Source organism: Prionailurus viverrinus, chromosome B1 (assembly GCF_022837055.1).
Source record: "Prionailurus viverrinus isolate Anna chromosome B1, UM_Priviv_1.0, whole genome shotgun sequence".
In the NCBI taxonomy this organism is placed as follows: domain Eukaryota; kingdom Metazoa; phylum Chordata; class Mammalia; order Carnivora; family Felidae; genus Prionailurus; species Prionailurus viverrinus.
In genome coordinates this window covers 113,712,223-113,726,857 of record NC_062564.1, presented here as the reverse complement: position 1 = coordinate 113,726,857, position 14,635 = coordinate 113,712,223, and the positions used below count along the sequence as shown (strand labels likewise).

The 14,635-nt window shown below is 38.0% G+C and overlaps 1 protein-coding gene across 1 annotated transcript in view; it reads left to right on the top strand.

Annotated features, from left to right (window-relative positions):
- The window catches only part of EGF (epidermal growth factor), a 97,091-nt gene that overhangs the window by 52,515 nt on the left and 29,941 nt on the right, over positions 1-14,635 (top strand). Inside the window, exons 11-15 of the mRNA XM_047856580.1 lie at positions 1,890-2,038; positions 6,474-6,578; positions 8,068-8,291; positions 12,178-12,345; positions 13,252-13,404. Coding sequence (XP_047712536.1) covers positions 1,890-2,038; positions 6,474-6,578; positions 8,068-8,291; positions 12,178-12,345; positions 13,252-13,404 — 799 coding nt within the window. The remainder of the gene's footprint in view (positions 1-1,889; positions 2,039-6,473; positions 6,579-8,067; positions 8,292-12,177; positions 12,346-13,251; positions 13,405-14,635) is intronic.

Here is a 14,635-nt window from a genome sequence, read left to right as displayed (position 1 = left end):
GTTTTTTTTTCCTACACAGTCAGCGTTCTTTATAAGGTGAATAAAGAGACCTAGAATGAACTTGCAGTCATGTGGCTAGTTTTCATTTCTCTGGTCCAGTTCTCATTTTCTTGCTTTTTAAACTGTGGTCCTTGGGCCAGCAGTATCAATGTCACCTAGAGCTTGTTAGAAGTGCAGATTCCCAGGCTCCACCCTGACTCCTGAATCAGAATCTGTATTTTAACAAGATTTCCGGCGATTCAGGTGCACATTTGAGTTTGAGGAGAAGAGCTCTAGCTTAGTGTTGTTTAACATGAGAAGTACCCATTTTTGTGTTATGGAATAGAACCTTTTCTATTTTATCTAATGATAACTCATTAGATAATGAATGTTTATGAACATTCTCATCATTGATTACAGGTTTATGTGCATATATGTACTCACAGCTAAAATTCCACACATGCTATCATTAAATTGTCATCTAACTCATGGTTAATACTCTCACAAAATTCTGGTACCTGTTTGCTAGTCTGCATAGTAGACTGAAAAAGAGCTTTGCACCTGCAAGGTATGTTCTGTTAAACAAGGTGGATTAATTAAAATGAAATTAAATGTGGTTAGAGATGAAAGAAACTTTGGCAAATATCTAGTCTAACTTTGTCATTTTTACAGTTGAGAAAATTGAGGTCAAATGACTTGGGCAGCACAATTAAATAAATAAGGGCCAAACCAGGAAAGGAACCTGTGTTTCCTGACTTGTAGTGAAATGCAGTGCTGTGGACTGAGCAGCAGAAGACACAGCCCAGCTTGTAGCTGCCACTAAACTGCTCATCACTGTTCACTTTCAGGCTATAGAAGCCATTAGAGTTCAAGTATAATGGCTTTGTTATTAACCAATGATCAAAGATTAATAAACTACCAAGTAGCAATAGAAATATGTGTCAAGCACAGGTCTAAGGAGTTATATATATATATATATGTCAGTGATATATATATCACATATAGACTCTTGGTTTCCTCATTGGTTAAATGAGGATAATGATACCAAATGCATTCACTGATATATATATATATATATATATATCTGTGATATATATATATATCTGTGATATATATATATATCTGTGATATATATATATATACCTGTGATATATATATATATCTGTGATATATATATCACTGAGATATATATATATATATCTGTGATATATATATCTGTGATATATATATATATCAGTGAATGCATTGAATATATATATAATTGAATACATATATTGAATATATAATTGAATATATTGAATATATATTGAATATATAATTGAATATATAATTGAATATATATAATTGAATATATTGAATATATAATTGAATATATATATAATTGAGTATATATATAATTGAGTATATATAATTGAGTATATATATAATTGAATATATATGTATAATTGAGTGTATATATAATTGAATATATATAATTGAATATATTGAATATATAATTGAATATATATATATAATTGAGTATATATATAATTGAGTATATATTATTGAGTATATATATAATTGAATATATATGTATAATTGAGTGTATATATAATTGAATATATATAATTGAATATATATATATCAGTGATATATATATATATCAGATATATATATATATTATATATATATATATATATCAGTGAGTGCATTTGGTATCATTATCCCCATTTAACCAATGAGGAAACCAAGAGTCTAAGACATCTGGGAAGCAGCAGAGGTGGAATTCAGTTGCTGGTGTGTCTATCTCCAAAGTCAAGCTCTTAATGATGACACTGTATGATCTGAAGGTTACCAACTCCATTTGTATATATTCCACATTAATTTTTTAAAAGCAAATCAGAGAGAAATGCCTGTGTTCTTTTTTGTAGATATATTTTGCCCATACAGCCCTGAAGTGGATAGAGAGAGCTAATATGGATGGTTCTCAGCGAGAAAGGCTTATTGAGGAAGCAGTAGATGTGCCAGAAGGTCTTGCCATAGACTGGATTGACCGTAAATTCTACTGGACAGACAGAGGGTACGCTTCCACCTTCAGTTTTAAGCCACGTGGGATGGGAGTGATGGCATAGGTAATACCGCGGACCTCATCCTCCACTTTGTACTCAAGAAATTGTTGCTGGCACTTGGCTGGGACTGGAGGAAAGATGCTCCTAATGCTGTCCATATTCCCTCCACTCCCCCACACCACCAAGCAGGATGTTCCTCCTTTCATCAAGATTGGATCTGTATCCAAGAGAGAATTATGTGGACCAAGGAAGTAGCATGTGTTTTCACACTTCAGGCTGTGGTAATCAGAGAAATGCAAAGCTTGTCTGAATGCAATCAACAAGCATCCTTTGAGCACCTGCTATGGATAAAGCCCTGTCCTGGGTATTGTGGGAAATGCAAAGGAGCATGAAGAGCTCTCCATCTTTGTGGTCAGCTTACAATTTAGCCAGGGAGCTAAGGCACATGTACACAGGCAAAACCAGTACAAATGCTTGGTCTACTTATCAGTACAAGAGATGTATAAATAAGGCCATACAAAAATAAATGCCAAATGAGGGGTGTACACATCCAGAGTGAGTGATGGAAGGGGCTTCAGGGATCGACTAGTCAAACCCCCTCATTTTACAGACTAGAATCCACACGCTGGCTCCTTGTTAATAAGCATGAAGGAGGGAGCAGGGCTTTACGTGGGAGTTGTGAGGAGAGTCCTCATGAGATTGGAGAGATGGTCTACTTTCCCTTATGTGGGAAAGAACAGAACTAGAGAGAAATTGTGATATTTCTGCCCTCTGGGCACACTGCTCTTGGGGCTGCAGGAAGGGCAGCTGCATTTGGTGTGTGTGTGTGGCCTGTGTGAGCCCCCCAGAATGGTGTGGGGTGGGGGGAGGAGGGTGAAGGATGGGGGAGAGGGATGGGTGAAGGGGCTGTTCCTCTTATGTGTGCTCATGAGAGCCCAGTCCTTGCTTCTGAGATAGGTAGCTAACCAGAGAGTACAGGCAGCTGTCACAGGACGGTTTTGGAAATGCTCTGTGCTCTAGGATGTTTTCTCAGAGTAACTTAAAGTAATGAAATGTAATGGTAGACAACCTGAACATCTGGTACCTACGCAACTGTGTTAAAGCAAAAGAAGATAGAATTAATTAGGATATCACCTCTATGAAATCAGTGGTCCCAACACAGAACTCCTTCCAAGTTCCAGGGAACAGGCTTATATGCTTGGGGGTAGGTTTTCTATGCTCCAGAAAATCTTCTTTGGTCTAGATAATCCATGGGAAACAAATGGTGTTCTAAAAATTAGCCAGACGTATGGTGTGGTGTACAGTTATCAATAATATGGTACTTTTATATCCAGGGCAAGTATATTTTCATTCATTCATTCATTCATTCATTCACTTAAACGTTTCTTTCTTTATTTTTTGGATATTTATTTATTGAATCACTAAAATGCATCAGACTGTGCTAGGAGCTTTATATCGATGACACTATTGAAAAAGTAAGTGTTCTTGTCCCCAATTTAAAGATTAAAACATTGAGAATTAAAGAGGTAAAATAACTTTCCCGATGGCAAGCGGCCAGCAAGAAGTAGATCTGGCATTTCAGTTGTGGTAATGATAAAAATCATAATAACAGCCTCCTCTGTGTTGAACCTACTTGAAAGGACGTTTTAAAATGTCAGCTGTGCATAATAACAGAGCTTGTACACGGCTGTTCTCAGAAGGGTAAGCGTTGATCAGGACAGCAGATGTCAGGCGCTCTTGGCCTCTCTGAGCATGCCGGGTCTCCTCGTATTTCCCACATGTGCATGGCACCTTTAATTTTAACAGTGTTTGATTAATAGCCCCGTGGTACCTACAAGGCAATGCCTTCAGGAGATCGTCACACACCTCCGTGTCCTGGAGAATCCGGACCTCAAATTTCCTAGTTCATTGAGTTCTGTAATAACAAGCCCTTCTAAGTCCTCTTCCCTCTAATGGCAGCTGTTACAAGAAAACCTTTAATTTGTCTGGAAATGAGAGGTTTATAGTTTGAAAACCTTGATATTAGCTAGAAATTGGATTCAAATAACTGAGATTCCAAGTTCATGATATTAGATTATATGGGAACTTTTAACCAACTAAAAGAACCAGAGTGGATGCTTACAGTTTATATTGGCTTAGGAAAAGACAGATTCAAATTATCATCTAAACATAGGCAGGAAGCTAATTGATCATTCCACTGGTAATGCTATTATTTAGCATTAAGGAATCCTGATTCTTGAAGTCAAATGCCCAGTAAAAAATGCATCAGGAAGGTAAAAATAACATGTTTGCTCTTTCTTCTGAGGTAAAAAACAACAACAACAAAAAACTACCATGAAGTATAAATCGCTCTTCTATGGTTCTGGATGGACAATCCTGTCAGGAAATAGGGTGGGTTTTGGAGGATCCCAGTGGCATTGAGACCCATTAGATAATGGATAAAAAGAGAGAGATGCTCCACTAGATAAAGGGTCATGCTCGAACTCCTTTGCACCCAAATGTCCGTGCTTGTCTTTACTTTCTCATTACCAACACCAGAGTTAGAGATTTGCTTTCTGGCTGAATCAAATAGAAGTACATTATTGGGCGAACCCCTTGGGGAGCTTTGAAAGTAAATTGCAGGAGACCTGCCTAAGACAGATCCAGGGTCAGGAGCTTATGTCCGTCTTGATTCTCATCATTTCACTCCTGCTCAAAACAGTTAGAATTTAGAGATGATGTACCAGTGAGATCAGAACTGACAGTTTTATCTCCCCTGGTCACAAGGAAGTGGCCTCAGAATTCCTTCCCTCCCACCAAGGGACAGGCTCAGTGACAGTTGTGATTGAGTGAATTTGACATATTGAGTTCAAAAATACCTTCCACCCAGCAGTACCTTTCTGACAATCACTTCATCTGGGAATAGAATTATCTTTTAAAAGTGGCCCTGGAGTACACATCAGATTATCAGGGTCTTGAGTTGGTAGTTTGCAAAGTGTACTTGACCAGCACATGCCCTGAGCCAGTTTTAGCTTTGCCTCTCTCCTTCACATAACCTGCCAGGGGGAATATATGAAGCCCCTTCCCAACCGAGTGGCTAGAAAGTGCGCTCGAATAAACCACACAGAGACCTCCTTCGTGTTTAGCAGAACAAGGAAGAGAAAATAGTTCTTCCCTGTGTTTCTGGGTAGGCCTGTTTCATGCAGACATTGTCCACAAGAACAAGAGCTAGGCCTTTCCAGATGTTTGTTGAATGAATTAAAGATAATTATACTTTTCTAGTTTGCAGTAGGGAAAAGGCTGAGCAGACAGCATGTGGTGGGGAAGGGTGGTTCTTCTTGTCCCCTCTGCCTGTGGTCCTGCCTGCTCCTGGATGCTGCTGGGAAGCCCAGGTTAGTACCCAGGGTGAAAGTGTGCTGCAATAAGGTGTCTGCCCTGAGTCTGGCGACTGCATTCTTTACATTCTCTGTACCTATAATTCTCTCTCCCTCTCCTGCTGAACTCTAAGCTCTATGAGAACAAAGACAAGGTTTTGTTTACTATTGTCTCCAATGCTTAGGCCAATCCCTGACACACAGTAAGTGCTCAGTATTTATTTGACAATAAAGGTTTGTTTAAAAAATAAATGGAAAAATGAGGAGACAAGGATTTTTCTCCCCTGCCAGATTCCAAAGGGTTATTATTTTTTTTAATGTAAAGAATACCAAATAATATTTCAGTACTCCCATTTGTCTTAGAATCATATGGAAGAAAATTAAGTCAACATTACTCTCTCCATGCTGTCCTTGTGCTGGCTGTCTCTGTGGCCCTTTGAGGCCTACTCTCTTTCCTGTGATCTCTGACCTGTCCTCTGGCTTTCATTGGGTTCAGCAGGACCTGGGAGGCTGTGAAGAAAAGGGGTTGGTGGTATTTACACCCCTGGCTTTGTCCCTGCCAGCCTCCTGACACAGTCCCTCTTACCTTATCCTTTCACCGTGTATTTTAATTGCGTGGGATAAATAATGGGATGCTATTTAAAAGACTGTGTAAGAAAAGTAGAATTCATGGGTGTATGTCCTGACCTGTGTGTGTGTGTGTGTGTGTGTGTGTGTGTGTGTGTGTGTATGTGAGTGCATGCACATGTGATGGAGGTAGTTTAGAATGCCTGTTTTTGCATTTCAGTAAGTAACAGAGAAAAGGAGTATTTTCATTTAAAAAGTAAAGTTGATGTAGGGGTGCTTGAGTGGCTCAGTTGGTTAAGCGTCCGACTCTTGATTTTGGCTCAGGTTGTGATCATGTGGTTTGTGGATTTGAGCCCCCTGTTGGGCTCTGCACTGACAATATGGAGCCTGCTTCTGATTCTCTCTCTCCTTCTCTCTCTGCCCCTTCCCCACTCACGCTCACTTTCTCCCAAAATAAACACATAAACTTAAAAAAAAAAAAAGTAAAGTTGATGTAATAAGTTCCTTTTTATCACATATATTTTAGGAAATCTCTCATTGAAGGGAGTGATTTAAATGGAAAGCATCGTGAAATAATCATCAAGGAGGAGATCTCTCAGCCACGAGGAATTGCTGTCCATCCAATGGCCAAGTAAGCATTTGTAAAAACAAGACACTTTCCCATAGAAGTCATAAGACAGTTCATGTTTGATATACTAGTGTCCAAAATTTGTCTTAAGACCTCAGGTGTTCAGTGGAATCAGAAATCAAGAAAATCCATGAAATTTGTTCAAATTTTCAGAAATGATATAGTTAGCATGACTTCCTCATCCTCTTAATGTCTTTTGACTTTCTATTCTTACATACAAACTTCATTATTCAGATAACCTTCATTTTTTTTTTTAACGTTTATTTATTTTTGAGACAGAGAGAGAGAGAGCATGAACAGGGGAGGGTCAGAGAAAGAGGGAGACACAGAATCTGAAACAGGCTCCAGGCTCTGAGCTGTCAGCACAGAGCCTGACACGGGACTCGAACCCACGGACCGCGAGATCATGACCTGAGCCAAAGTCGGATGCTTAACCGACTGAGCCACCCAGGCGCCCCAAGATAACCTTCATTTTAAGCAAATTTAATTTTTTTTAAAAAAGGAGTGGGCTGTAATTCATTAATTAATTAGACACAAGCCCATTTAAGTACTTTCTTTAAAAATCTACATTATTGATTTCCCAAGTGAAGGATAGTATTTAGATTGCATAGCTTATGAATTCTATTTAGAAAAATTATAACATGAGTTCAAATGATAGGTTATTCCTAGATTTAGACATGTGGAAATAGAAATTCTGAAAGATTAGAAGACTATATTGTTAATTGTGAATTAGCAACATATTGGTGACAGATGTTGGTTTAGGTTTAGAGAATTAAGGAGAATAATGGATTCCTTCCTACTTGTTAAAACAGAAGGATTAAAGACTAACCCTATTTTGTTTCTAATGAAAGTTTTACAGTGGTCCATGGGAAACAATATACTGGCAATAATTGATAATTGATTTGGAGCCAGCCATATGATTAAAAAAGTGGGACTATAATCATCTCCAAACTAACCAGTATAAAAGGCAATGAACCATATGACAAAAAGCGTGCCTCAGCATCTGATTTATGGAAGTTAAAACTGACCAAGTTAACTGAGTACATTGTATAAAATTAGGTAACAGATAAATATGCTATTCCCTTTATGTTGTAATTTAACATATATAGTTTTATATATGCATGGCAGAGGGACAGGCTAACAAGGTTTTATTTATTGCCTTTTGCAGCATGAAACACTAATTTAAGAATATGCTCTTGAACACAGTTTCAATTAGTAATATTGTAAAATTTTTCAAACTAATAATTTCTTCTTTATCCAATGACCTAAACCTTAATTCAGCATTTCCTGTCCAAGATGCTCTACATGGAAAGATAATTTTTGCTATTGAGAATTATTTGTCTAATGTTCACTGCTATACTCTCTATGTTCCTTAGTGTACCACTTCAGCTTATTCTATTTAAAGTGATTTACATTGACATTTTCAGTGATGAAAGAATGAAAGATTTTTGTTCATGCAAATTTTATTTGTTGTATGCTTTCTTGATTAAAGGCGATTATTCTGGACTGATATGGGGATTAATCCACGAATTGAAAGTTCTTCCCTTCAAGGCATTGGCCGACGGGTTATAGCTAGTTCTGATCTGGTCTGGCCCAGTGGAATAACGATTGATTACTTAACTGACAAATTGTATTGGTGTGATGCCAAGCAGTCTGTGATCGAAATGGCCAATCTGGATGGTTCAAAACGCCAAAGACTTGCCCAGAACGATGTAGGTGAGGTTTTGGGATGGGTGATTTCTTAATCTTGGCCTGAGTGTTAACGAGTGTTGATGAGTGTTAATGAGTGTGAAATACAAAATGGGTTTGGGGTGCCTGGGTGGCTCAGTCCGTTGAGTGTCTGACTCTTGATTTTGGCTCAGGCCGTGATCCCAGGGTCATGAGATGGAGCCCTGCGTTGGGCTCCAATCTAAGTGGAGCCTGCTTAAGATTCTCTTTCTCCTTCTTCTTCTCTCCCCTGCTTTCTCTCTCTCTCTCTCTTACTCCCTCTCTCTCTCAAATAAAAACAAACAAACCCCACAAAATATGTTTACACACACACTCACCCTAGGTGCCCTCCTCCTTCAGCCATATGATAAAAAAGGCATGGAGACAGACAGACTTCTTGGGAGATTCCTGAGCTACAAAGATTACCTTCATATTGGAATACTGGGTAAAACGTAGTGATGTATAATCATTTCCCTTTGCCAAGATTTCCCCAAATCAGAAGGAAAATATTAAAAATTTTAAGATCTCTTAAGAATAAGAACTTGGTTTGTTGTCATTTCTTATGTTTTAGACAATGTCATTTGTACAACTGTCATAGTATCACCTTTAGACATTAATGAATAAACATTTATATGCAAAGGATAATAGTTTCCAGATTTTGCACAGAGTGTTGTATATATTCATAAATATATTTAAAATGCTGTAGTCTATGCTAAATGTTGAAAGAGAAATACTGAATGTACCAGGAGCCATTGCATGTTCTTAAGCAGCAAGTGTATATGATAAGACTGGTACCTCAGCATAACCACTTAAGGAACAGCATTAGGGTTGGATTGAAATCCGAGGGAAGGAAATTAGTCAGGAGGCTACAACAGTTGTCCAGTCAAGAGCTGATGAAAGCCTCGGATAGAACATTGCCATGTCAAAGTGGAGTGGAGGACTAGAGTATTTAAAAAATCATTGTGAATGAAAACCTGAGAGGATTTGGTAACAGACTGAATATTAAAATGAGAACCAGGGAGATACTGAATATGCTTTGGAGATTTGGAAACTGGTCGGTTGAGAAGATGCAAAAATATGGTCTCTTTTATGAAGAATCTAACTAATAATCTGTATAAGGTACTGTTTTGTCCATTCTTTTTGATTTAGAGGAAATGAATTTCTAGATTTGTATTATACAGTAAACAGATCATGATAAGTATAGTTGAACATTTTATATACTTACAAGATTCTTTAAAAATTAAAGGTACACTTTACAATAAGTTAAAAACTTATGTATGACCATAAACTATTTATCCATGCAGTTAACAGATATTTATTGAATCATTTGATGGAAGTGGACATACGGTAGAGAGTAAAACGAATATGGTTCCTGTGAAGTCATAGAGTCTAGTTGGGGGGGCGTATATTATTTAAAAAATACATCACCCAAATAAATGGGAAATTAATAGCTTTGCTATATGACAGTATAAAGGAATTTGAAAATTCCTATCCAGAATGTAAAGATACCATATGCTAAACCAAACGCATAACAGATATTTTGTGAATGATTTCTATTGCTGCTGTAATCTAATGACTATACAACTTCTTATTAAAAGCTATTATCAAATATTTGATATGAAAATATCTAAATGACCATTTCCATCATTACAGTGCCATCTACTGGTATATAAGTGGTAACTTCTCAGCTGCTAGCTCAGTATATTTAATGTAAAGATTGAAGGAATTCGTTCTGAATTTAACATTCAACTGTGGCTCTTCTATTAAAAAAATAAGGAAGGGGAGTCTGGGTGGCTCAGTCGGTTGAGCCCAACTCTTGAATTCAGCTCTGGTGGTGATCTCACAGTTTCATAAGTTCAAGCCCCACGTTGGGCTCTGTGCTGACAGTGGAGCCTTCTTGAGATTCTCCCTCTTTCTCTACCCCTCCCCTGCACATACTCTCTCTCAAAATAAATAAATAAACTTTTTTATTTTATTATTTTTTTTAACGTTTATTTATTTTTGAGACAGAGAGAGACAGAGCATGAATGGGGGAGGGGCAGAGAGAGAGGCAGACACAGAATCGGAAACAGGCTCCAGGCTCTGAGCCATCAGCCCAGGGCCCAACGCGGGGCTCGAACTCACGGACCGCGAGATCGTGACCTGGCTGAAGTCGGCCGCTTAACCGACTGCGCCACCCAGGCGCCCCTAAACTTTTTTAAAAAACAAAGAGGACTATGTCTAGTGTGAGGTATTTGTTAAAAAAAACCATAGCTAATTCTCATCAACTATACTTCAATATTAAAATTAAGAAAAATAAATTTTTTCAAAAAGATTAAGAAAACATAGCTAATTCTGACACATGCTACATGTATGAACCCTGGGGACATTATGGTGAATGAAATAAGCCAGTCACAAAAGACAAATACTGTATGATTGTATCTATTTGAGGTCTCTAGAATAGTCACATTCATAGAAGGAGAAAGTAGAATGGTGTTTTGCCAGGGACTAAGGAGAGTGGGAAATGGGAAGTTGTTGTTTAATGGATATAGAGTTTCAGTTTTGCAAGATAAAAAAGTTCTGGAAATCGGCTGCACAGCAAAGTGAATGTACGTAACACTACTGAAATGTGCACTTAGGTTAAGATGATATATTTTATGTTAGATGTTTTTTACCATAACAAAGAAACCTTATAGCTATATAAAAGAATTTCCTTGATGGACTTATAGCTTTAATTGGGGACGAAGAACTAGAAACTAAAATACGTCTTAAAGGCCCTGGTCAATAATGATAGATGGAGACTCGTGGTCACCAGGACAAGTCATTTGAGTCTGCTGCCAGAAGAGGGAGACATTTATTCTAATCCATTACATCCATTGCTTATTTGCAAAAACAAAACAAAACAAAACAAAAACAAAAACAAAAACAAACAAGCAAACAAACAAAAATTGTCCCAGAAAATGTGACTGGACATGATTAAAGCTTCCCAATTTGGGGCTCCCTAGCTTAGCCTCTAACCACTTGAGATAGTGTATTACAACGTTTCTTTGCTTACTATAAATACTTGAATATCTTATCAGTTCCAGGAGCATGGCGAGGTGGTTTAATTGAGGTGGGGTCAGGGAACCCACTTAGGGGTTGATAGGAGTCATGAAAATGGAGGTAGTAGATAATAAATGACTTTTAAAAACTTTGGCTAAGAAGGGAAAGAAAAAGACAAAAAGATGCTAGAGGGGCCAAGGAGATGAGGATATTAATCAGCCAAGGGAAGGAAGCTAGTAGAGTGAAGAGAGTAAAGATGTAAAGAAAGGGATAATTGACAGACAAATTTCAAGAGAAGGCAAGAAGAAAGAGACTAAGAGCACAGGTCATTGGACTAATATGGCATAACAAGAGATATAGGAAAGGAGGTAAGGGTCCAATGCAGCAAAATGTGTTGTTGGAAATGGGAATTTAAGGAGACAGCTATTCAATTACCTCAAATTGTTAAAGATCGTTGCAACAACCTATGACTTTAGTACTTATTGCTGCCATTCAAAAGACAAGGAACCAAATGCAAAGAGAGGTTAAAAATCACTTTCTGAAGCTTAGTCTGTAGTGTCAGAATCACCAAACATGGAAACATTCCCATCCTGGTCTTTTTCTTGATATTCTGTCAATCAACCCACATTCTCCCACTCCCCATATGGTGCGCAACAATGCTAGGACTTCCTAGCGCTAGGCTCGCATTGTAAGATGATGTTTGCTCATCATGTGGGTTCTTCTTGATGCAGGTGTAGTAGTGGCGTGTATCTTGCTTAGCAGCTATATTAAAGGAATGATTTGGTGTAGGAGTTGTGTATGTTGTAAGCCTTGTCCTTTTAAAAATAAACATGGCAGAGACAAGATGTATGTAATGGATTTAAACTGCTTCCAGGTCACCCTTTTGCTATAGCTGTGTTTGAGGATCACGTGTGGTTCTCTGATTGGACTATGCCATCGGTAATAAGGGTGAACAAGAGGACTGGCAAAAATAGGGTACGTCTCCGAGGCAGCATGCTGAAGCCTTCATCACTGGTTGTAGTTCATCCATTGGCAAAACCAGGTACACTGGACATGTTACACAGTCTTTCTTTGGCTGGAATCTGCAACTATTTTAATTGTTTGATGGGAAAAGAGGAGGGGGATTCTCACTAATTCGGGTAGATGTTAAAATTTTGTAAGATGTGGAAGCACCTGGGTTGCTCAGTTGGTTGAATGTCTGACTTTAGCTCAGGTCATGATCTCACAGTTTGTGGGTTCGAGCCCTGCATCAGGCTCACTGCTGTCAGCTCAGAGCCTGGATCCTGCTCCGGGTTTCATGTCTGCCTCTCTCTCTGCCCCTCCCCTGTTTGTGCTCTTTCTCTCTCTCAAAAATTAAAAAAAAAAAAAAAAAAAAAAGATTCCGTAAGATGTGGATTGGGTTTAAACTAAGACAATCTGGTACTGAATTTGGGCTTTATCTCTCCAGTCTCATCTTTACCTCTCCTGGCCAGCTTTTATTAAATGTTCCTTTTCAAGGATGCTTGGGTTAAAGGCACTGAAAGGGAGGTCAGGGTTTGGGGGTGCAATTTAGACACCTGCAATGGAAGCTTCTATCTATACTGGGGCCTTTCCCCACCCCGTGAGAGTGCCAGTGAGTGAGCATTATCCAGTGTCCTATGTAACTTCCTTCTGAATTGCCCTTTGTCAGTTTGACTAGATTATGAGTCAGGAAATAAGGATCACATCTGCCTAAAGAGCTTCTTGAACAAAAGCACTGGCTATACTCAATAAATACTCATAAGGTAATAACATTCTGAGCTTATCTTAGAAATGGCTCCTTTAGGAGCTCTTCTGAAATAGCTCTTGATATAGGCTCCATTTAGATACACTAAGTTTCTCTCCCCAAAAGCTGTACAATGTGATTTGTATCAATGGCACTCTTTTCATCTCCAAGCCCATCTGTGAATGTACCTCTTTTCCCCATAAGGATCAGATCCCTGCTTACACCAAAATGGAGGCTGTGAACATATTTGCAAAGAGAGGTTTGGATCTGCTCAGTGTTTGTGTCGTGAAGGTTTTGTGAAAGCCCCAGATGGGAAAATGTGTCTGGCCCTCAATGGCCATCAGATACCACCGGCAGGTAAGATGATAAATATGTGGCTAAATTATTTTACTTTGGCTCAGGAATATAATTCTACATCAATCGTATGCTTTTGCTGATTTTTAGTATTTTATATTATTAAAAGCTTCCCTGCTTTTAGGGAGGCCAAGTTTGTTTTGTTTTGTTTTGTTTTTCTTTTCTATGAGTTTAGGCTCCTAATTTTTATTTTTTATTTTTAGGCTCCTTATTAAAGACTAAATTCAATTGACCTCCTCCAGTTGTAAAATTAACAAAAAAATATAATATTCAAAATGTTAAGTTTCCAGCCCTCTGGTCCCCCATTTACGATGGAGTGGCCCACACTTGGAAATCAATGTGAGCATTTTACCACCTCAGATAATGTTTAGAGACATTTTGGCCTCAGTTTTTGAAGGTAGTCCTATACAATCCTCTTTCCACATGGCTGGGCTTAATATGAAAAAGCAAAGTCCTTTATAGTAAATAACTTTAGGATATTAAATAAGTGTAAGGAATCTAGCCTGAGAATGCTTGTGATCCACGTTTAAATAACTAATCATGTTTTTGAGGAAGAGGACAGAAGAGTAAATCAAATGTGATGTGTAACCAGTAGTGTGCTGATTTGCTTTCCTTGAATGTGTATGCAAATAATGAAGGAGAATTTGGATTCATCTCTTGAAGTTTTCATACTAAAGAGAATTTAAATTTTATTTACAAATTCTTTAATTCATTTATCTGGTAGGCAAGGTTTAAGTTACGTGGTAGATTAACAGCAAACAAATGGATTAATTATCCGTGGACCAGAATTGGTTATTTTGGATTTTCAGAATTTTCTATTAATTGTTGCTGTAGCACAACAGTTCTCAATATTTTTGGCTTTATGACCCTTTACACTCTAAACATGACTGAAAACTCCAAAGAGCTTTTGTTAATGTGGGTTAAATTTACCAATAGTTATGCTATTAGAATTAAAAATAAAACTAGGGGTGCCTGGGTGGCTCAGTCGGTTAAGCGGCCGACTTCAGCTCAGGTCATGATCTCGCGGTCTGTGAGTTCGAGCCCCGCGTCGGGCTCTGTGCTGACAGCTCAGAGCCTGGAGCCTGTTTCAGATTCTGTGTCTCCCTCTTTCTGACCCTCCCCCCTTCATGCTCTGTCTCTCCCTGTCTCAAAAATAAATAAAACGTTAAAAAAAATAAAAATAAAAATAAAAAACATATCTATATTTTAATATATAATTTTATATAATATTTTA